General features: G+C 35.9%; 1 protein-coding gene across 3 annotated transcripts in view; it reads right to left on the reverse strand.

Annotated features, from left to right (window-relative positions):
* Window positions 1-285: 285 nt before the first annotated feature.
* The window catches only part of LOC131160424 (protein kinase and PP2C-like domain-containing protein), a 43105-nt gene continuing 19837 nt past the window's right edge, over window positions 286-23553 (reverse strand). Inside the window, exons 8-12 of one of the 3 annotated variants that reach the window (XM_058116092.1) lie at window positions 13621-13690; window positions 13297-13516; window positions 13115-13219; window positions 10440-10535; window positions 286-779 (exon numbers count right to left, since the gene is read on the reverse strand). In XM_058116092.1, coding sequence (XP_057972075.1) covers window positions 585-779; window positions 10440-10535; window positions 13115-13219; window positions 13297-13516; window positions 13621-13690 — 686 coding nt within the window. In that variant the 3' untranslated portion in view covers window positions 286-584. Of the gene's footprint in view, window positions 780-10439; window positions 10536-12371; window positions 12455-13114; window positions 13223-13296; window positions 13517-13620; window positions 13691-23553 lie in introns of those variants that run through there. The other 2 variants (XR_009138043.1, XM_058116093.1) reach the window with 2 other exon arrangements.

Genomic DNA, 23553 nt, shown 5'->3' on the forward strand with positions numbered 1-23553 from the left:
TAACATAAGAGGGGCTGCAGTTAGGGATATCAGCATTTGAAGGTTGTCAAGGTCACAATTTCCTGGAACAGAGTAACATCTTCGTTGATTTCTAGACTTCTACATTTCATTTGGGATGACAAGTCAATTGATACTGCGGTATTAACAGAGCTAACAAATGTGTATAGCTAAACTGACCTGACTGCTGAAAGAAAATACAAATTACACTACTCCAAAACCTAGCAAAAATATATAGCAACATTTCAACATAATGATGCACATACTACAAACATTTTACACAAATGGTAGCCAAATTTCCCCACTAAAAGATGATAAACATAACATTAAGTGCAAAAGGATACCACATCATATTGGATTCTGGGGAGGACATGGTGTACCCAGCTTTACCTCCACAATTATAGAGGTAGCTTTGTTGACTTGAACCTGGTTTGAGTCTAACAACCTCACAATTGGTCCATTGCTCACCCTCACAAAAGGAATAATACACAAGTTTTATTTTATGGATTATTAGATTCACTTTTCTCACCACTACAAACCTACAACCACAACAGTTACTGTTCTCAAGTAAAAAAGAAAAGTTAAACCTAGTAAATTCTCTCCGCTGTGGAGACTCTGCGCAGAAAAACGACAATGACTGTGATGTTATCTTTGCTGCCGTGTCCAGCTGCTTCTGTCGCCAATCTCTTAGAGCACATTCCAGGCTCTTTAACAGTGTCCCTGATTATGTTTAAGACCTCTGCATCACTCATAACATCCCACAGTCCATCACTAGCCATTACCTGACAATTTTATGTCAAGATTACTGTTCAGTACCAATACGGCCATGAGATGTATAGTATGCATACTAAAGATGATCTAAAAAATGCATCAATCTTGGCCACCAAATTGTGATTATTTTCTGTATCTTCTTTCAATAACTTGTAATGTTCCACCGAAATTCAAAAGATTCTTTTGAAGACCACAAACAACAGAAATTATCATGCAAAATTGTAAGAAACATAAGCATTATAAGGGAAAACCAAACCCACCAAAATCAGTGTCAAATGACCGAAAAGAAAAATAAAGTTCCCCTGTTTAATGCAGTCCTGAAACTGCCTCATATTTTGGAAGCTAAATTCCATGGAACAACAGTGCCATAAAATCATAATTACTTCTGCCAGTTTGCTAGAACATTCTTTGAGAACTGGCAGAAGATGACTTGAGTTATGAAATGTAAAGGGAAAAAAAGAAATTGTCATTTATTGGTTTCTGAAAAAGAAAATTGTACAATTTTATTATACCCTGAAAATAATGGAAATTACGTTCAAATGCATATAAGATAGTACAAGTTGAAATAGCAATTGTTCAAAACAAAGAACTTCATAAACTGCTCTTTTCAGCTCCAATAAAGAATTACAATATGATGTCATCTGCATGACAGCATAGCTCATGTTCAATGGCCCCGATGGGGAAAATTTTTTTTGCCAATGCCATGATTATAAATTATGAGCAAGTCCCCTGAATGGATGCACAATCATTTACTTGTACACAACTAAACAGAGTTCTAGAAATCAACAAAATATTGGATCACGAGGAAGATAAGGTAGGGATTCTGTACAAACATTTTCTTTTCCTTTGACCTCTCCATCTCACAATGTTTGATTTGTCTTGTTTTTCTTATCTCCTCTTTTAATCTTTTTCTCCTGTCCGTCGGCCACTATATGCAAAACAAGCTCTCGCTCATGGTTATGAACCCTTTGCTAGTAGTAAGAACATGGATGTCACGAGCTAAGCTTGTTCAGGGCATTATGCTTGCCTGTGACCGCTTATCTCGTGTGCTTGGGATGGGTTTCCATCATGTAAATACTAGTGTAGGGTTATTTTCTGCTAGTAGTGTCTTTATATGCCAAATAAGGCAGTATGACTCCTCGGTCACTTTGATGTTTCCTAGTGCCATGATGATAATTACATAAAAACCTCTTTAGGGGAGGGTGAGTGTTCATCAATCATTGTAAAACTCACTAGCAATTGTCAACACGCTTAGCCTACTTGCCTCCCTCGCTAAGTACACCATGTCAACGGAGGATTTGTTAATGAATTACGTTTGCTTCAATGTTTACTGCTTGCTTACCACGGCTTTCATGAATTGATTACTGTTTCTGCTGCTATCTGAATGAATGTTAATGAAAGTGCTTCGTGGATGAATGTTAGTAAATGATGGGCTGGCTAGTTAAACAAGAGTGCTTTAGCTAGCGCCGCACAGCCCTTCACAAGGGTGTGAAAATAGTCGGACCGTGACACTATAGGAGACACAGGTAAAGGTAGAAGAAACAAATATGCTACAAAATTAAAACCTGGCCTGATCATGTTGATGCTATGGTGAAAGAATTCAAACAAAATATGGAATTTCTTCTGACTAGACAAATCAATTCTCTGGTAAAGCATACCAGAATACTTCCTCTATTCATTTCTAGTTCAATAAGTGTCAAAAGTGCTCGTCTTAAAATCAAAAGAACTCACAGTACATATGAAAAGGGAACAGCTAAAGATACATCTTGAGGCCCCATTAGGCTCAAGATCATGCTATAACTCAGGGCCCAGTAACCCTCTATAATTGGATGAGATAACAGCCTCAGATCAAGGTGTAGATTATATAGAAAAAAAAAATTTATGTTTTTTGGGGGCACAGGAGGAGACATGACTCCTGTGTATTCGACTCAACCTATCTGCAGCACCTTTCTGACCAGAAAGGTTCTCAGAAGTCACTTATTTGCAATTGGAGACTCTGAGAAATGTGATTTGCAATACATGGACATACTATCCACATGTCTATCCATTTAATTTTTTAACATTTATCATGTAACTATTTGGAACAAATCACTAAATGAAAAAAAAGACTCATCTAAAGTCCACTAACAGATCTAGCACATTTTCCTCAGCTTCATAATTTCAAGAGCAATATTCTGGCACCAATGAATTTGAGGAAGTTTAAATTGTATTGCACTTTATGTAAAATTTTTAAAATTTAATTCTATAGACTAAATTACATATGGCCAAATAAACCACAAGAAACCATCATAATGCAGCATGTGAGCAACAGCTTTTCTACTTTTTGAATTTTATTGTTTTTATTTTTATTTTTTTTTATGGTATTTCTGAGATGTCTTTGAGATTTTAGGACAATTTATTTATCAAAGTTTAATTTAAAATTATTTTTCTTCTCTGAACGTTAAAAGCCTCTATAAGGCTTTTATGTACTAGTTTTATTTATAGTTGAATTAGAATTCAAGTTGCATTAAATATTGGTCCTGCATCAATTTGTATTGAAGTAGATCTGATCCGATGCGAGCACAACTTTTTTCTCCAGTCTCCCCACTCAATGCCTTTTAGTCACAGCTGTGCCCCACCCCAACCCAACCCGACCCAACCCAACCCCACCCCCCATGGTTTTAAATAACGGCCACAACTGTTACATAATGTGTTACATAACGGTTTTTCGGGTTACCGATACCGTTACACTGCGAAATCGTTGGGAAGAAAAATCAGTCATAGCGGCCATATGGACCGCGACTGTTACGTGAAGGCCACTACAACCGCTACGTAACTGCTACAAGACTGTTACGCCGAAAATTTTATTTTATTTTTTATTTTATTTTCTCAGTTTTTCCCCCTCTTTCATAAATCTACTATGTGGCAAGAGGGGAAAAAGATTATAATGAGGATAACAATGATACAAAATTACTATTTTTTAAATACTCACAAGAGATGCATTAATTAACAATTTGAAAATACTTGTTAGCAAAATATTTTATTTTGATAATATTAGTAATTTAACATTTATATTATATTATTTTCAACTTCAACCTTCTTTCTTTTCTAATTATTTTATATTTGTATTATTCGTACGTCTTATGTGTCTAATAGATTAACGGAATGTATAATGTATTTTTTTTTATTAATTAATTTAGCACACATAAGAATTTATAACACATAAGAAGTATAAATACGCACACACGTAATTTTTCTATTAGTAGTGGTTTAAAACAAATGTAAACTTCTTGTCCTTACCATATAACTTGGTTGAACTAAATGATCCAAAATATACTAAAACTCTTTCTAAGAAGGTTTAAAAGCTTAAAAAATGCAAGTGCAATAATATGCACAAGGTTGGGCGTGCTTGGAAAAAAATCCACGGCTGTTACACCCACTTCCCGTTTTGTAACATCCGTTACTCCCACTTCTAATTACACCCATTACCGTTACGTTACGCTGCCGCTACCGCGATGTAGAACCAAGCAGAAAAAAGATAATAAAACAGGAGAAGAGAAAAAATTGCAGCCACAAACAGAAACAAGCAGAAGCAGAGAAATAAGCCACACAGACCCAGATCCCTTCTAGCTCCAATAGACCCCAGCCAACCCCAACTCTGAACAGAAATTGAAGCCAGCATTAATCAATTTTCAGATCAATATAAGCTATTTGAAATAATTCTAGCGTTTAGAGTACTTCATCCTCTTCATTGTCAATCAGTATAGGCGTTATAGCTGTTGGTCTCAGGTTCTTGCTGGTGCCATCATTGTCCCCAATCACCATCGCCATCATTTTAGCTGTCTTCAACTCCCAGCATTGTTTCATTATTGCCACAGAATATCTGATATATCACTTGGATTTGAGCTCCCAAATTGTAGGGATGTTAAGTGGGTGAAGCAGATTGGGGCTGGATGGCAGTAGAGTGTTCATGTAGCCAACCCAATCTAGTGAGACCTATGCTTGGTTATATAGCCAACTCTTCCTAGTGAGACTTAAAAGTTCGGTTGTTCTATATATATGTGCATGTCTGTGTGTGTGTGTGTGTGTATATATATATATATATATATATATATATATATATATATATATAGCGCGGATTCACGGCAACAAAATATTATAGCCACTAATCTGCCTCAGATCAATAAAATCCCCCCAACTGATACGCCACATAAGGAAGGGTAGGATCTCTACCAACCTCGATCCATTTACATTCCTATATAGAAGGTAGCTAAAATGAACCAGGTTGACCTGTGAACTAACCCCCAGAACCATAATTCAAAACCAGGTCCAAACCTCCACAAAAAAGACTTGACCGCTCTAGAGGATCTTCTTGGCCCAACCTGTCTAACCCAACTGTCTGGTTCTGTTTCCCTTTGAAATCATTTCAATTTGTGAGTTGCAGTGAGGGTTGGGGTGGAGAAACAGGGAAAAAAAATTGAAAAGAGAGCAGCAACAACAGATAAAAAAGGTTCTGACTAACTTCCCATTAGGATGAAAGGATTGATGCTAAGATGAGCAAGGTTAAACCCATCCTTTGCACTCTCATATTCTTCCTTTAATTCTGACAAGGATATACCAAAAGATTGTCAATTCTCAATTAGAAGGGATTCTCATGGGAGATTTCCTATTATGAAGATTTACAAAATAGATTTTTTTTTTGTTTGGTAAATCTTGATATCTTGGGAATTTTTATTAATTCAGCGTTGTTTTAGTCCTTATGGTTATTTTAGGTTTTATTTATTTAATTAATGGAGACTTTTTTATCTTTTTATTACATTGGAGTTATTTTCTAATTCAATGTAAATGATAACTCTCTCTCTCTCTCTCAAGTTTTATTTTCTCAGACAACGAATTTAAGGGGCTGTGTATAGAAAACTCTTGGCGATCATATTCTACTAGACAATTTAGAAATTAGAGATATGTTTTTGTTTGGAAATCTAGGTATCTTAGGAAATTTAGTTAATTTACAGTTGTTTTGGATATTTTTGTTATTTTGGGCTTTATTTTGAGATTCTTTTTTACGCAACTTTCAGTAGCAGGTTGCCAAAAGCATTAAGCCCTTCCAATGTTTATCCTTTTATTTACAGATTTTCTAGCTATGATTGCAAGCCTGACCTGATTTCCTAGTACCTAGACCCCATACCATCCAACCAACTACCCATGCGTAGTGGCCTAAGATAAGTTATTTTTACCAGCGAAAAGAGAATTGGACTGCTTTTAAGGCAGTCATATCTGGTGTGAGAAACTGAAGATAGATTCACTATGAGCAGCATATTTTAATCCTGACACAATGATATTTTGACTGCCACTGCAAGATCTTGATTGTCAAGGGAAAAAATTTCTTAATTTAATGTTTCTTATAAAATTGATAAGCTAGGAAATTTTGTACTACCCCTGTACATACTTTTTTGTTCCTCTCTCTTGCTCTTCAAATAAAACAACAACCATACTATTAAAGCTTGATATAAATTGCTGGTGCACAACCTAACAGCTTAAGCTTTTAGATAAAGTCATAATCTAACATGGTATCAAAGCTGGTTATCAGGACGTCCTAAGTTCTAGTCTTGTTGCCGGCGTTTATTGTGTGGTGAGCCTTTAGGTAAAGTGGTAATCTAACATGGAATCAGAGTTGGTTACCTAGACGTCCTGGGTTCTAGTCTTGTTGTCCATGTTTATTGTGGAGTTTAAAAAAATTGTTGTATTCCCTATGCTTGGTGTTATCGTGTGTTTATCTCTCCACATGTTATAGGATTGTACATGCGGGGAAGTGTTAAAGCTTGATATACATTGTTGGCCCACAAACTAACAGCTTAAGCTTTGAGGTAAAGTGGTAATCTAACAATTACCTCACTTTTTGCATCACACCTTAATTTTGTTTCCTATACTCTTATCCTTACAAACCCATCCTATTGCTTATTTACTCCAAGAAAATAAAATAGGTCACATCAGCACATATGTTAATAAAATAGTTGGAAATCAACAAGTGAGTGTGAGTTAACCTAGGTGTCATGGCTCCCTTTGATTGTGATGGCTGTTTATGTCCGGACCTTTTCTCAGATTGGCTAACCAACTTACAGAGATATTTTGATTGATATGGATAAACAATGCATCCACTCTGCTAATACAAGAGTTACTGGAATGGCAAAAGATTGAAAGGTACATTGCATATTTTGGAACCCCCTGCTACCACTTAGCCTAAAATGAAATACCTTTTAAAAGATAAATATCTCCCAAGTTCTTATTGGACATAATTAGTAGACCAATTGTATAATCTTACTCAATTGCCATCTAGCGTGTGAATATTTTTCCAAATTTAATAATTTTATGTGAAGATGTGATATGAACAAGAGCACAAATATTTTCAGTGTTAAAAAGGGATTTAAAAAAAAATTAGGAGTTAAATTCCTTCTCAAAACCCAAAGACTAAATCACTTCGTCAGATTTTTATCAAGTGGCTTTGAAAGTCAAGATATTTCTCCAGTTTTTCAATGACAAGAACATCACCTCTCATTTTAGGAAGTCTCATCAGCATTTTTCTACGTTGTCTTGCTATTAGTGCACAATTTCTAAACCCCTCAATAGGCATAAGACACAAGTCTTCTTATCAAGATGCATCCCTAGACTTGTCTTTAGGGACCCTAGACATGGTCGATACTTCTTCTAGATCAAACAGGAACCCTGACTTGTCCCCAAACTTAATTATTGAGACTCGCAATGAAAATCAAGATCAGCTGCCAACTACAAGACTCAAATGCCTATTAATGAGTCAGTTTCCAAACATCAATTTCTCACTTTTGCCCCAAAGGATATACCACATTTTTCTACTCTAGATTCTCTTAAAGATTTCTTAGTTATTGAAGATATTGTGGAGAATATTCTTCATGTGATTTTTCCTCCATCCATTGAATACGTATTTCCATCCACTACTTTTCTCTCCACGTCCTTTAACCAAATCTGGTGATATTTTTCTCGTTATTTTTTAATATGGACTGAAAACATATTTACTTGATATTCCATTAAATTTGGAGATTAATTTAATTTCTTGTTTGGAGTAATTATTACTTTATTCAAATATCTTAGAGCCTTCCATGATTGCAGGAAAAATGTAGATCAGCTAATATTTCCTCAAATTAAGGTCTTGCATCCCAATAGTTTTTTCAAAAGTGTGAACCATGATCGAGGTGGTTAGAATAGGAATCCTACATAGGAACGTTGGGGGAATCTGCAAGATCAAATTGTGGACCGTAAGATTTTATTTACAATGTAAAATAAATTAAAAGTTTATGTATTAGAATTTAATGAATACTCAATAAAATAAACTTAAAAACATGATAGTAAGTTTAAGAAATTAAAACAGATTTAAGGAATGTCGCTAGCTTGCTAGTTAGCGCCTAGCGGGTTCCTTCAACAATTTGACCATAACAAACAATTTTGAATGGTCTGAATTGCAAAATGCTCTGCAAAGGACACAATGTTGCTAGCTTGTTATTCAATAATTTTAGTTTAAAAATAAAAATAAAAATAAATTTAAAAAAAAACAGCAAAAAATAATGAATAAAAAAGCAAGAATAAATTGCTAATCTTAATTCAAATTGCTGTAAACTTCTCAGCTTCTGTGGCTTTGTAATCAGACCATGTGAAGAAAAATAAGAAGGAAAGAGTGGAGAAAGAGGAAGAAAAGAAGAAAAAGAAAGGCTTTTGTTGAAGGGGTAAGAACATTTTGTTAGTTGAAACAAAAAGAAGAAGAAAAAGAAAGCTTTATGCTCTCTGCTTTGCGGAAATAAAATTAGTCTCTAGCTTGCCAATGATGAGAGAAAAGAAGAGGAAGAAAGTAAAATCAACAAAGATAATGCATAACTGCTACAAGCCTGCAACCTTAAGCTCTCAGCCTGGCTATACAACTCCTTGGTTGTAGAAGCTCTCTACTGATCTCAAAGCTGTCAGCTGGCCTCAACTGCTGCAGGAAGAAGGAACAGTCCCAGCCAGCAGATAGATAACTTGGGGTCTACCAGTCAAGAACCCTGAGCTCTTAGAGAGCTTTTGGATTCGAAGGAAGAGAGCTTTCAGGAGATGCTCAGCTGCTCTCTTGACTTGGAACCAGGAGATGCCCATTATTTTTCCCTAATTTTGATGCATTTGGACCAGCTGGACCGAATTTTGTGTCTATTGCAAAAAGTAAAGATTTTGTCTATTGCAAAAGTAAAGTGTTTGGGCCTATAAAAATATAAATTGGGCCTTTTTTAAAAAAAAAAATTCAAAACAGAAAGATACATATTTTGTTGCACAAGCAGGATCAGTAGGATCGCAATTCTACAATCCTATATGATCCTACTAGGATCCTACTTGATTCCGATTCTACACACAATCCAAATCGATTAGGCAAGTCTGGATTGTACAATCATATTATGACCATGACGTGGAATATTTGGAGCTTTCAATTGATGTGTCTTTAGTTGTGAGATATATTTGCAACTTTCCTATGGTGATAGGATGTGATTTAATTCACACCAACTCTTCATTCCGCTACTTAGTTGAAGTTCAGATTATCACTAACTATGCCATTTCAAAACTTGAGGTCAAGTTTTCTCTAACCAAAGTTTTTTATGAGAAATTGAATATGGGTAATTGTGTTAGCTCATATTCTTAAAGAAATTTTTCTATAAAAAAGGAAATTTACTAACAGAGGAGAAAAGAACCACAAAACCAAGGAGGATCAGGAGTCTTGAGAAAAAATAAAGACAGAAGTAAAAGAAATATATTTAAGAAAAAAATAAAACAATGAAATACCTAAACATAAACTAAAGAAGCCCCTTCTTACTCTCTTTTCTCCATCGTAGTTAATAGAACACTTCAAAGTTTTCAGCTCACATTGACCTTTCCTTACCTTGCTCCCCACCCAAAAGTTTGGAAGCTATAATTCATATAATTTCAAAAGTCTGAAAATTATAACTCATTATCCTTCTTGTAATAATCTCTAGCTTAAATTTAAGAGAGAGAGAGAGAGAGAGAGAGATTTCAATTTGAGTTTTGAATTTCAAATTTGAATTTCAAGGAAATTTCATTCAAAAGTTAAATTTTTGATAAATTTTGCTGAAATTTTAAGATTTTGAGATTTGTTGAAATTTTGAAAAAAAAAATGCAAAACTGAAATTGACTGCCATTTCAGTTCTGAGGGTGATGAAAAGCGCGGAAATTTCAACAATTTTGTGGAAAGTTAAAACCATTATTGGAAGATAATGATGTTCCATGCAAGAAAGAGCTATTATGTTTTTCTAATTTTTATTGTATTTTCATTGTTTCTATTTAGGTTGGCTTTGGAAGCATAGATATCGAGTCTTCTATTTGAATGTATTGGACAAAATTCAATACAATTTTGCACGCCATTTTGTCAAAATCCATACAAATCCAAATCCAAGGCCTAAAATCCAATCTCCCAAACATAGGGTTAAGGTATTTACATAAGGATCATATCTGCCATATTTTAAGACCTTTTTCTTTTGCCAAGTAGTATTTTAGTATATCTGGTTTGTAAACTTAACTTTCTTGCTCTTCGAGCATTGCAAACTTTTTACCTAGAATGGAATTAGAATTCAAGTTGCATCAGACATTTGGGCCTGCATCACAATATTTACCATAATTATACTCCTTACCAGGAATTCATCCTCTGCGGACAGAAGAGTTTCTGTTATCTCAGGTTCAGCAGTTACAGCAGGCTTCAGATCATCATCACCAATGGAGCGTGTAACCTGTTAAAGAGGAAAATTGACAAACAAAAGATTGCACGATGAAATCCAAGTCACTGCCAGTTCATGCTCTTACATTCTTAAAAATATAAACATTGGTGCAAAACAAGATGAAGAAATAAGTTTCCTGAATAAGAAAATATTAGAGAGTGAAGTTTTTTTCCAAAAAATCTAGCATGCTATCAGCTCTACCAGAATAATCCCTACCATCAGTTTCTTGATCAGAATTCCACCCCCTTCACCCCCCCCCCCCCCCAAAAAAAAAAAAAAAGAAACTTGAATTATATGTAACCATCACACCAAAGTTCAAACAATCATATCATAATTTTACTGTATGCATATCAACAATTACAAAATTTCTGTGTAAGATGTTCTTTAGCAAAAATTCCCAAGTTAATCATTAAGCAGCCAGTGTGCTTCCAAAGTGTCCCTAGTGAGTAGAGACACTCTATGTTGCTTCTATTTTCCTAAAAATATGGAATCACTTTATATAAGAACTTAAACAATTATGTTGTGGGCCAAAAATATATATCAAGATTTAAAACTCCCCCACATGTCCAGTCCAATTGCATCTGGTAAAGATAAACAAACAAAAAGAATACCCATTACATGGAATAAGATATTTTTTAACCACATCACAACAAATGTGGGCAACAAGACTAGAATCCAGGACTTCCCACCAACCATAGCTCTGATACCAAGTTTGCAAACACTTTACCCAAAAGCTTAATGTTAGGATTCCCAAATTAATTGGGATTTCTAATTAATTTGTTTGGTCCCAAATCAATTGGGATTTCTATTTATTGTTATGATTCCCATATCAATTAGGATTTCTATTTAATGTGCTTCGATTCCCAGATCAATTAGGATTGAATCTATCAAGGACTTGGATTGGGCTTTTTCACATTCTTAATTGGGGTAGGGTTCTCTACCCTATATATATGTAACCCTATGGGATTTTTTCATTGAAACAATAACATAATTTAGTGCCTTTGGCTAATGTGGAGGCAGATCCCCTCGAAGTGATCAACCATATTTTCTCTTTCTATTTTCTATCTTTTCAATTTCCTCAATTTCCCTACAATAAAACCCTAGGGTCTCAATCACTTAATCTGTTAGATTGTGGGCCAATAATGTATATCAAGCTTTAACACCTAAAATGTAGCTCTTTCTCCAAACCAAAAAATACATGTTTAAAAATTCAAAATCAATTTAGTAGCTAACAGAGCATCAATAAACTAGAAAACTTAACCATACCCAAACCACCGCTGATCAGCTGCCCAAAGCACTTTGTGTTACCGAAGCAGACTGTATGACTAAAATATATCCAGCCTAGCAAAGCAAGCCTTACATAATCATTTAGCAAATGCCAGGAATGTTCTAATTTGATAAAATACCAGTGTTGTCCAAAATCGAGGTACACCTCCAAACAGAGGGCTACATTCCTAAATATTGCGAACTCCCTCCAAAGAGAAGGAATAGTTTTTCCCAAAAAAAAAGTGTCAACACTCCAAGTCAATCTACACATTATATCAGAATGATGGGATTGAACCCTCAAAAAAATGGAGTATGTAAATAAAGGCACCAAAAGACCTTTCTAATTGGGGAGAAATGAAGAATAAATGTTTACATCATTCAAACAGACTGTTGACCTCTAGAGAAGAAGGCTAGTGTAAGAGAAGGAAAGAGAAAAGTAAAGGATTAGGAAGCCTTGCTTCATCTCTAATTATGTTAATGCAAATACAATCCCTGTGCTGAAAGTCTGAAAGGTGGTAAGGCCATTTCTCAATGTAATAAACCTTGAAATTTCAACACTAAAAAAGGTTACATATAACATAAGTGCCTTTGAATTTTTCTCACTTTTCTCAATTGGACCCATCTTGGTCCTTAATTTTGATTGATAAGAAATCCACCTTCCATACCTACAAATTCGAAAAAATTAAAATTGGGGGAATTATAAGATTCATATGCTGAATATATGATAGCACATCTATAATTTTTAACAGATTAGAGAAAACATTAAAACCATTGAATCAGATTTATTTTGCTAAAGGCATGTAAATATACATGATTTGGTCCCTCTTGTCATAGAAGGAAAAAGGTAAAAGAAATTAAAAAATATTAAACCTATATGTCACTATTTACAGTAGTGTTTTGAGGCTGTTTTCTACTTTTAAACATGAAAAATCATCAGCCAATTAAAGCAAGTAAAAGTTAGACTTAATGAGATATTTTTAAGATTCATCCAATTTGGGCTTGAGCTAGGAATTTAATGCATGATTTTGAACAAATTAATATGGTCAAAAAGCATGTGTTATCTAGGAGTTCAGCATACCATGATTGAGAGTTTTCCCCAACCCTGTGTCCATAAAGAAACTTAATCATTTTATACAAAATTATTAATTAGAAATATTCTATTAGTTTTTAAAAGAAGTTTCCAAATTCCATTACAAAATAGAAGTTTAAAAGTGAAATCACGGAAAAGAAATATTCCCACTGCGAGCATTGTAGAAAAAAGGGGAAAAAATTCTCTGCCATTTAGGCAAACATTAGACAAGATCTTCAAAGGAAAAACGTAAAACCTGAAGAGCAGCCTGACCAACCCTCCATGTATCCACTTGCCACTTGACTTGTCCCCCTGCATTAATAACACGCTGTCTCTCCACAGGGCAGCTTGCAACATGATCCTACTACATAAAAGTCAATTTGTCTGAGAACTGCACGACTTAGAAGCACTTTGTTTGTTAAACAAGTTATAGCTCACCCTAGTAAGAACATGGGGTTGGCCAGCCCGAGATAAGATTGCCCTGCAATCACCAGCATTCGCAACAAAAAGTTTGTTTCTCACTACTAGAGCGGCAATTGCCGTACAGCCAGGATGCCAGTCTTTCTTAATAACACCTCCAGCTTTACGAAGTAATTCCAATTCATTCCTAAATGCAACATCAGTCTTAAGAAACGCTTCCACTAGCGCATCGGGAGGACTGCATCAAAATATTTTAAAAAAAATTAACAAATATTAAATGCACATGAACATACACACACACACCAAAAGTTGGAGTGACATAAAAGCCAGAATGGGATAAACCTCCTCATGGAACCCAATGTTTGTAGAAACCCTGGCAAAACTTGAGCTGAGAATTCAGCAGCTGCTGCACCTGCATGAGAAAGCAAGTTTCATTTTATTTTATTTTTATTCTATTTATTTTAGGGGGTTGGGAACTTGGGAGGACTAGAGAAAGGATAATTTATAAGCCCTCAAAATCTCTAAATGTAAATTTTCAGGGAAAAATTGGGAGAAAAAAAATTAACATCAGATTGCATGCAAATTTCACTTTCAACTCCTGAATAGCCCCTTTTAATTTCAACAAAATGTCCATCATGGTTAAACTAGAACAAAATATACAAGCTCCTATCAAATTTAAGCATTAGGTTTTGTTTTTGAGGTCTGAAGTGATTTCTCTTCCGATGTTCCTAATTGCCAATAGAATGACTCCTTATGATCTTTGGCTCACATCTTCTTTTTTGTTTTTTTGTTTTTTTCCATTTCATTCCTTGCCATAACCAAAAGCATACCACAATGCTCTCTAATTATGCAACACACAAGGTATTATGAAAACAGCATGTGATTTTTAATTACTAAGATTGCAACAGAAAGTGTTTGATTAAAGGAACTCTTATCTTGTCAAGGAGAAGAAAGAAGAGGAAGAAGTGCTGTATGTTAGACACAGAGAAGGAAAAAATAAACATAGAGGGAAATTCTGATTAGATTCAAACACAAACTAATTGTTCCAAAACATAACTGCAGGTATTAATCTTAGCTATACTAGCTCTTTAGAATAAGCCTCTTTAGCTAGTTGTGGTATTTTAGACTGGCCATTCACTTATTTAGGGGTTCCTCTGGGTGGTAGTCTTAGGCTTGTTGGTCTGTGGGGATCCTATGGTGGAGAGGTGTCTAAGGGTCTGGATGGGCGGAAGGCCAAATTTTCTTTTGATAGTCGTATCACCCTCATTCAAGCTTGTCTTTCTAGCATCCCTCTCTATTGATTTTTCAGATAACTAAAGAAACATATTGAGACAGAGAGAAGAATTACAAGTAGTCAGAGAACTGGGAATCTTCACAGAACAGAAAAAAGATGAACAGAGCAACAACAGAAACAACAAAATCTGACTCTAGAACCCCACCTCAGAAAATCCCTCATCTTTTCCATTATCTTTGATCAAGCCCTTCAAATTGGGTATCTCCCGCCAACCTTTATTCACCTTACTCTTGCCTCAATTCAAAACAAAAAACTTGCCCTCATGCATCAAACAACCACATTCCTCTCCAATCCACCATTTCTTGTCCATTTTTAGAACTCCAGTAGGTGTAGTTAGACACGAGATATTTTCTTTCATTTGTGGTTCGGGATAGGTTGGGAAATTGTTTATAGGTCTAAGAAGGAGAGAGGAATAGGTCTTGGTAAGTCAGTTCCTAAAAGCACATCTTTAATGGGTAAATAGTAGTTTCCCTTAGAGGAGAATTCCTTTTGTCATAAAGTTACTCAACATACAGGTAAATGGGTAGGATGCTAATTTTGGAATGAGATGTTATTTTGAGTCCTTAGAGGTGAATTTCGCAGATCTATTCTCTCTTTGTTCCTTAAACCAAATTTCTTGTGGTAATGGTTCATGAATTCATTTTTAGTAAGAGATTTGGTAGGGTGATTCTGTGCTTTTCTTTTTTCTTTTTTCCTTTTCCTCATCTTCCCTTGAGTTTCGCTGCATAATGAAGCTATTTCTTCCTTTTTGATCTCTAAAGGAGATAGTATCCCTTTTCCATTTTCGTAGGTCTCTTAATGATAGCGATGTGAAGGATCTCTCTTCTTTGTTGTGTTTGTTGGAGGTTGTCACCCATCCAATAGGAGGGGCATTCAATTGTGGGTCCTGGATTCATCGGGGGTTATTCTTGTAAATCCATTTTTAAGCATATGATTCATGAAAACATGTCCTTTTTGCTTCATTGTAGTATTTGGATGGCCAAAGTCCCCCTATAGGAATGACTTTCATTTGGTTGGTTTTTCTTAGAGATAAGACCAACAATATTTTACAAAGTAGGAGGCCTTCTAAGGCTTTACCTCGAGATATGTGTACTTTATGTTTTGACAGTTAAAGATCTGCTTCTCATTTTTATCTGCACTGTTCTTTCTTATGGAGCATTAGAATAAGTTAGCTTGGCTTTTTTGGAAATGTTAAAAGTTGTTATGCATTGTTGGCCCACAACCCTAATAGCTTAAGCTTTTAGGTGAAGTGATAATCTAACAAGGTATCAAAGCAGGTTACGAGGAGGTCCTGGGTTCTAGTCTTGTGGCCCACGTTTATTAAAAATTATTGTATTCCCTGTAATGGATGTTTTTTATCATTTGTTTATCTCTCCGCGTGCTATTGGGCTGCACCTACGGGGGAGTGTTAAAGCTTGACATGCATCATCGGCCCACAACCTAATAGCTTAAGATTTTAGCTAAAGTGGTAATCTAAAAAGAAATAACTGGGTTTGCCTGAAATGATGAGTAGTTGGCTATTTCATTAACAAGATTTGATAGGAGCAGAGAATGATGGACTTTGTGGAGGATGGGTTTTTCAGTACTCTCTGGGGTATTTGTTTGGAATGGAATGCAGGTATCTTTAAGGGGGATATCATGATGTGCTCTGGGATAGGATTCATTATATGACTTCACTATGGACTTTTGCAGCTGGTTGCTTTAAAGGAGTGTGTTTGTAAATTAACAGAAAGACTCACTGGACACTCTTAGGAACCTTCTTCAAACTGGCTCCCCCATTTCGAGTCAAGAGATAGGTAAACAGACATATCCCATTACACTGATCAAAAACATTCTTAGTGATTGGGGGATCAAAGGCCAAGAAATGAGTTACTTATAACAAAAGAGAGTGCAAAACTTAAAACAAAAATGCATTTCATGTGTTATTTTGATTGTTGTTTTTTCTTCTTTGCCTTCTTTTCTTCATACAGTGATTTCCTTTGTTCCTTCTTGTACATTTTCTTTTTAATGAAATCTCTTCTATTTACACAAAAAATTAAAATTAAAATTAAAATTAAATAAATAAATAACTTTTTTTAAAAATCATATATTAACCCCTAAATAATAAAAAATATAAAACAAAGTCCAATACATGCATCCTAGTTTGCCAAATCTACACCCAAAGTATGTACACTAAATAGGCAGCTAAAACAACAGTACGGTCCTCCATTATACTCCCTGAAAGGAGCTGGATTCTGGAGAGTTTAATTGCAAATACCAGATTAACAGCTCTCAATCGCTCTCACAACCATCATCATAAGTAAGCAATATAGCATCCATAGTGGGGTGGTCTATCGGAGAATCAACACTCTCATCATTCAAATATGCGTTAGGAGTTCATAACGATGGAGAGTGGTCCAATGGCACAGGCATGGAGTTTCATAAAGGAATTTCTAGGGTAGCTTTCATCTCTAATGTGAACCAAGACACTATCACCCGCATTACACTCTCTAGCCTTACGATGCACATTAGTAGCAAGTTTAGAATCCATATTACTCATGGCAAGTTTATGCCTAACCCTAGCATGCAACTCGAGGATGTGACAAACAAAAGACACTGCAAGATTAGAAATACAGGCATCTGGTGGTGAAGGGACAGGGTCAATGAGTGCATAGGTTTTATGACCAAATATGCACAGAGGACTTACCCACAGATCGATTCACAAAGTTCTTATAAGCAAACTCAACAGTTGGTAGCATTGGGGAAGTACTGAGTTTCACTTTGGTCTATTGATGCTTTCTATGCATCTAAGATGCTGAAGCTGTAGACCACTTACTGCTCCACTGCCCCTGGACCACTATTTTTTGGAATCTCACACTTCTCTTACCAGACAACACTGGGCCAAGGCTGAAACAGCGGGAATGGGCAGGAATGGGAATCTGGTCATTGGTATGTACTCATATATCATAAACAGAGGGAGGGACCTATCGTTATGATCAGGTCTTCCATTTTATTCAATTATTCCATGGTGTCTGAGCTAGCTACCAGGAGGTCTTGGGTTCTAGTCTCGTCGTTCGTGTATTCCTTGTAATGGGCATTATCTATCATATGTTTTATCTCTCCATGTGTCGTTGGGCTGCACATGCAGCGGAGGGTCAAAGCTAGATATACATTGTTGGTCCACAATCTAACAGCTTAAGCTTTTAGGTGAAATGGTAATCTAATAATAGACACAAAGCCTGCATTTTGTTGGTGAATTTATTTATTCCAAGAACTGTGAAAATTGTCGTATGTAAAGCCCCAAGCCTGTTGGTCAAAGTAAACCTTTTTGGTTGCATTATGAAACATGAAACATATGTATCTTGTGCATTAATAAATAGTCTCTTAACTGGCTTATTACTTGATTTCAAATGATGATTTTTGCAAAATTAATTCTTCCCTAGATCTAGTGCCTACATCAAATTTTGGGGAATGGAGCCATGGACAATCATGTGCCACAAATAGGACAAGACCAGGGTGTCAATCCAAAGCAGAATGTTCCATGAGAATTGGAGAGTTCAACTGGAATTTATATAGCCTTGCAGAGTATTATAAAGCCACAGCTATGATGGCACAAAACAATCTGCTGGCTCAGCAAAATAATCATGAAAGTCAGCTGAACCAACAGTGGTGGAGCAAGTACCAGAAGAAACAATTGTTGAAAAACGAATGTATGAAGGAGTTCAAGAAATTAAACCCTCTCAGCTTTCCAGGGAACCCAGAACCCTTGGAAGCAGAGAACTAGCTGCAGAAGGTGAAAAAACTTTTTGACATGCTCAATATGCTGGATGAGCATAGACTCATCATCGCAGTTCTCTATTTGAAATGAGGATGGCCATTGGTGGAAATCTATGCAACAGATAAGATATGTTGAGGCTAAGAATTGGAGTGACTTTTAAACAATTTTCAAAGAACAATATTCTCGGAAAGCATTTTGGGCAAAAGCCAAGTTACTATAATTTATGCAGTAGACTTGGAGGAACTTATTTTTTAGCCAATATGAAAGCAAATTTGCTGAATTATCACGGGAACAGAACTAATCAGCACTGAAGAATTGAAAGTCCAAAAGTTTGAAAGAGGACTGAAACCTACTATTAAGTCTAAACTTGTGGCAAAGAATTGAGTTTTAGAGAAACAGTAGAAAGGGCTGCTTTAATAGAACAATATTAAAGAAGCTCAGAAAGTTTATGAACAGAAGAAGAGGTCTTCATTTAACAAAACAGGGTCAGCTAGAAAGAAGCTAGAAATTTCTCCAACACCACAAAAAAATACTCAAATTGGTGATCCACTCCAGAATATTTTAAAATGTTGTGGGTGTGACATGAGGGGCACATAAGGAGGGAGTGCCCTAACTCTCCCCAATTATACCAGGACAATAATCACCAGCAACTCAATTTCCTCGTTACCAACCCTATGAACCACATCCTTCACAAGATACGAGTTTTCCCCAATCATGAGCGCAACCAACTCAAAATGCTCCTATAAATTCACCTAAAGCTGAAGCTTCATATAAGGGGAAAAATAAGTAAATAGAGAATAAGGTGCAAGGGAGAGCATATAGCATTATACCATCCCAATCTTGACATTAGAATGTGAAGCAGCCAAATGGGGAAGTGAGCAATGCTGTGGTGGAAGGTATGATTCTTTTACACATCACTTGGACAAGGGTTTTATTAAATTTTGGTTCTACCTACTCCTACATATCTGCATCCGTAGCTCATATGTTCTGTTTAAAATATAAACATTTGAGTAGCATTATGTGTTGGTTCACCTATGGGAAAACTATATATCTGACGGAATTGCATTTTACATATTGATGAACATAATTTCCCATTTGACTTACTAATCATGAATATTGTGGATTACGACATAATGCTAGAATGCTAGTAATGGAATGGTTATCAATTTGTCATGGTCTTGTTGATTGTTTCTGAATGAAAGTAGTACCCCAAGATCCAAATCAAGTGACAGCTTCTTTCTATAAGACCAAACTAAGAAGCTCTCATGTTTGATAACAGGGTTACTTGTGAAAGTGTGGAATTTTAGTAAATGTCTTGGGTTTCTAGCAACATGAAATAAAGGACACAAATTGATGAAACCGAACTTCTTTGCTAATAGTTGATGAATTTCCAAATGATTTACAGGGACTGCCTCCAAAACAAGAGGTTGAGTTTACCATTGATTTAATACTAGGGAATGAACTGAAATCATTTGCTCCATATAGAATGGTTTTGGCAGAATTAAAAGAACTTCAGGTACAACTACAAGATCTCCTCAGCAAGGGATATATTCAACTTAGTATATCACCATAGGGTGAACCTGTATAATTTTCTAAGAACATGATGGTTCTTAAGAGGTTATGCATTGATTGCAAGAACCTGAATTGGGTAACTATCAAGAATCGGCGTTCACTTCCAAGAATTGATGAACTATTTGATCAATTGTAGGATCTCAATATTTTTCAAAGATTGATTTGCAATCAGGTTATCATCAACCTAGAATTCACGAATCAGACATTCCAAATACTGCATTTCTTACATGGTATGGCCATTATGAGTTTCTTGCATTGTCATTTGGGATTACTAATGCACCAATAGTCCTATATGAATATGATGAATAAAGTTTTTCAACCATACTCTGGTCAATTTATTATAGTATTCATCAATGATTCTGATATATTCAAAGACTCAAGAAGAGCACGAGCAACATTTACTATTTAGCTTTACAAGCAAAACAGGAGCATCAATTATATGCTAAATAGGAGAAATGTAAGTTCTAGACAACTATTGTGAAATTTTTGGGTCATTTCATAATCAAAGGTGGACTATATGTAGATCCTTCTAAAGTTGAGGCTGTATTGGACCTCTAAAACTATGGATGACAGTTTCTGAGGTTTAGTAGAGCATTCTTGTAAGTTTGTGCAGAATTTTCCAAAATAGCCATGCCATTAATTGAGTTGGCAAGGAAAAGAAAGAAATTTGTGTAGAGTGAAGAATGTGAAAGAGCATTTCAAGAATTAAAACATTGGTTGAGAAAAGCTCCAATTCTAATTCTTCCATATAGCAAGGATCATTATATAGTATATAATTATGCTTCCTTGAAAGGATTGGGGTGTGTGTTGATGCAAAAGGAAAAGGTGGCTGTGAATCACGACAATTAAAGCCTCATTAGCGCAATTATCCAACCCATGACTTGGAATCAGCTTTTGTTTTGTTTGCATTAAAATTAACGTGTTCATAGTCGTACAAAAACAAATTTGAGGTATATTCAAATCATAAGAACCTTAAATATCTCTTTACTCAAAAGGAATTAAATATAAAGCAAAGGCAGTGGGTGGAGTACTCAAAAGATAATGACTTCGAATTCCATCATCATCCAAGCAAGGTAAATGTTGTAGCAGATGCACTATGCATGAAGTCAAAACATACCTTAGGCAAATTTGAAAATTTGAAGGTGGAAAATGTTGGAAACAGTTGAATAATTGGGTAAAATGGAAGATCTAACCTCAACAATAGGCCTCTCCCTCTATTTATAATATATGTCAAATACAATGCCAATGACCATAGTACCCTTACTAACTCTTACTTACTAACATAACTCTTAACACATACTAATAATGCTAAATGACCAAATAAACATTAACACTCCCCCTCAAGCTGGAGCATATATATCATATGATCCTAGCTTATTACAAATGAATTTCACTCAAGCACCTCCCAAGGCTTTAGTGAACAAATCAACAAGTTGACCTGGAGGTCACGGGTTTGAGGCATAGAAACAGCCTCTTGCAAAAATGCAAGGTAAGGCTGCGTACTATAGACCCACCATGGTCCACCCCTTCCCTAGACCCCTACATATGCGGGAGCTTTGTGCACCGGGCTACCCTATAAGTGGTTGTAAGGAGCTTCTGTACAAGTTTCTCCTAAACAAAGTGGCAATCAACTTCAATGTGCTTTGTACGCTCATGGAAGACCGGGTTGGAGGCAATATGGATAGCAACTCAATTATCACACCTCAACTTTATAGGCTGAGAATGTGGAAAACCCAATTATTCCAACATAGTCTTCAACCAAACAAGTTTACTTGTAGTGTCAGTCATAGCCCTATACTCTTAACTCAGACTCAACCTAGCCACCCCAATTTGTTTCTTACTCTTCCAAGAAACCAAATTACCACCAACAAAGATACAGTACCTAGTTGTGGATCTTTGGTCAAAAAGGCAATCTAGCCCAATTTGCATCTATATATCCCTAAATATGAGTGTGACCCTGATCCAAATATAAGAGACCTCTCCTAGGCGCGCTTTCGAGATATCTCAAGATGCAAATTACTGCATCCCAGTGACTTGTTTTTGGAGAATCAAGAAATTGACTCCCAACACTTTTTGCAAAAGATATATTTGGTCAAGTGATTGTGAGATCATTCAACTTTCAACAAGTCTCCAATGTTGTCCTAGGTTAGGCAACAAATCACACATATCTAGCACTAACTATTGAGATCCATGGGTGTATCAACAAGTTTGGATACCAATAGCCCAATCTCATCTAAAAGATCAAGAACATACTTTCTCTATGACAAGAAGATCTCGATGCTTCTATATCCAAAAAGTACTTCAACGGTCCCAAATCCTTGGTCTGAAGTTAGTCTGTAGGAAAAACTTTAGATCCTAGATGCCTGCCTTGATCATCATCTCCTATTATCAAAATATCATCCACATACACAATATGCAAAATCCTGGCAAATGGAGTATGATAGTAAAATACAGAGTGATCCATTGCACACCTTTGGAGGCCAAACTCAAGTACAACAACACTAAATCAACCAAACCATGCTCTCAGAAACTGTTTTAAACTGTATAATCATTTCTTGAGCCAATACACTAAGTCGAACTCCCCCTGAGCTACAAACCCAAGTGGTTCCTCCATATAGAACTCATCTTGAAGATCATCTATAAGAAAGCATTCTTCACATATTAAACAAACATACTAAAACAAGTTTAGCAACCGGAGAGAATGTGTCTGAATAATCCAAAACATTCACTTAAGTATACCCCTTAGCAACAAGGCAGGCCTTCAATCAAGCCACAGAATCATTTGGATTGACCATCACAGTATACACCCAATGACAACTGACCACAGACTTATTAGGAGGTAGAGGTACCAACTCCCATGTCTCACTATCCTATAGTGCATGCCTCTCGTCAATCATTGCATTCCTTCACCTAGAATGGGACAGGGCTTTAAAAATAGATTTTGGGAGAGCAACAGAAGACAAAGTACTAACAAAACAATAATATGAGGGTTATAAGAAATCATAACAAACAAGGATCAACATCTTGGGTAATAATATCATCTGACGAGGGAACTAAAGGCGTAGAAGTGGAAGTTAGAGGAGGCTTTCCTCCCTTGAGTCATCGTATGTATACCTGCAAATTGGGATGATGCAAGCGATGAGAAGGACTCGAACTAAATGAAGATGCAAGAGGCTTGGGCACAGATATTAGGTTAGGATCTAGAAGGCAAGGCAAAGGAAGGGACTCATTAAGGTCCACAAAACTCATGGAATTAGAGAATTATGTTGTAGACTCAACAAAAAGTGACATCAAAAAAGACAAAGAATCAAAGTAAAGTAGGTCTATAACATCGATATCCCTTTTCAATATAGGAATACCCCAGAAAAATACATTTTTCCCCAGGGCAGCGTCAAAATCCCACAAATAAAAACCAGAATTTCTCTAGATATATGTGTGATGTGCTATGCTAGTGGTGAGTCTCACACTCTTCTATTTCTTCACTGCTCTGTTGCTTGGGGTCTATGGATGAACTTCGTGGACTGTTTTGTCAGTGTCGGGTGTGTCTCAGTTCTTTGGAGGTTTTGTTAATGCCTTCAGAGGTTCTGCAAGGGGCATGGAAGCAAAGAAGAAGAAGATTATGGTGGTGAGCAATTTTCACTGTTTATGGGTG

This window comes from Malania oleifera, chromosome 7 (assembly GCF_029873635.1).
Source record: "Malania oleifera isolate guangnan ecotype guangnan chromosome 7, ASM2987363v1, whole genome shotgun sequence".
Taxonomy (NCBI): domain Eukaryota; kingdom Viridiplantae; phylum Streptophyta; class Magnoliopsida; order Santalales; family Ximeniaceae; genus Malania; species Malania oleifera.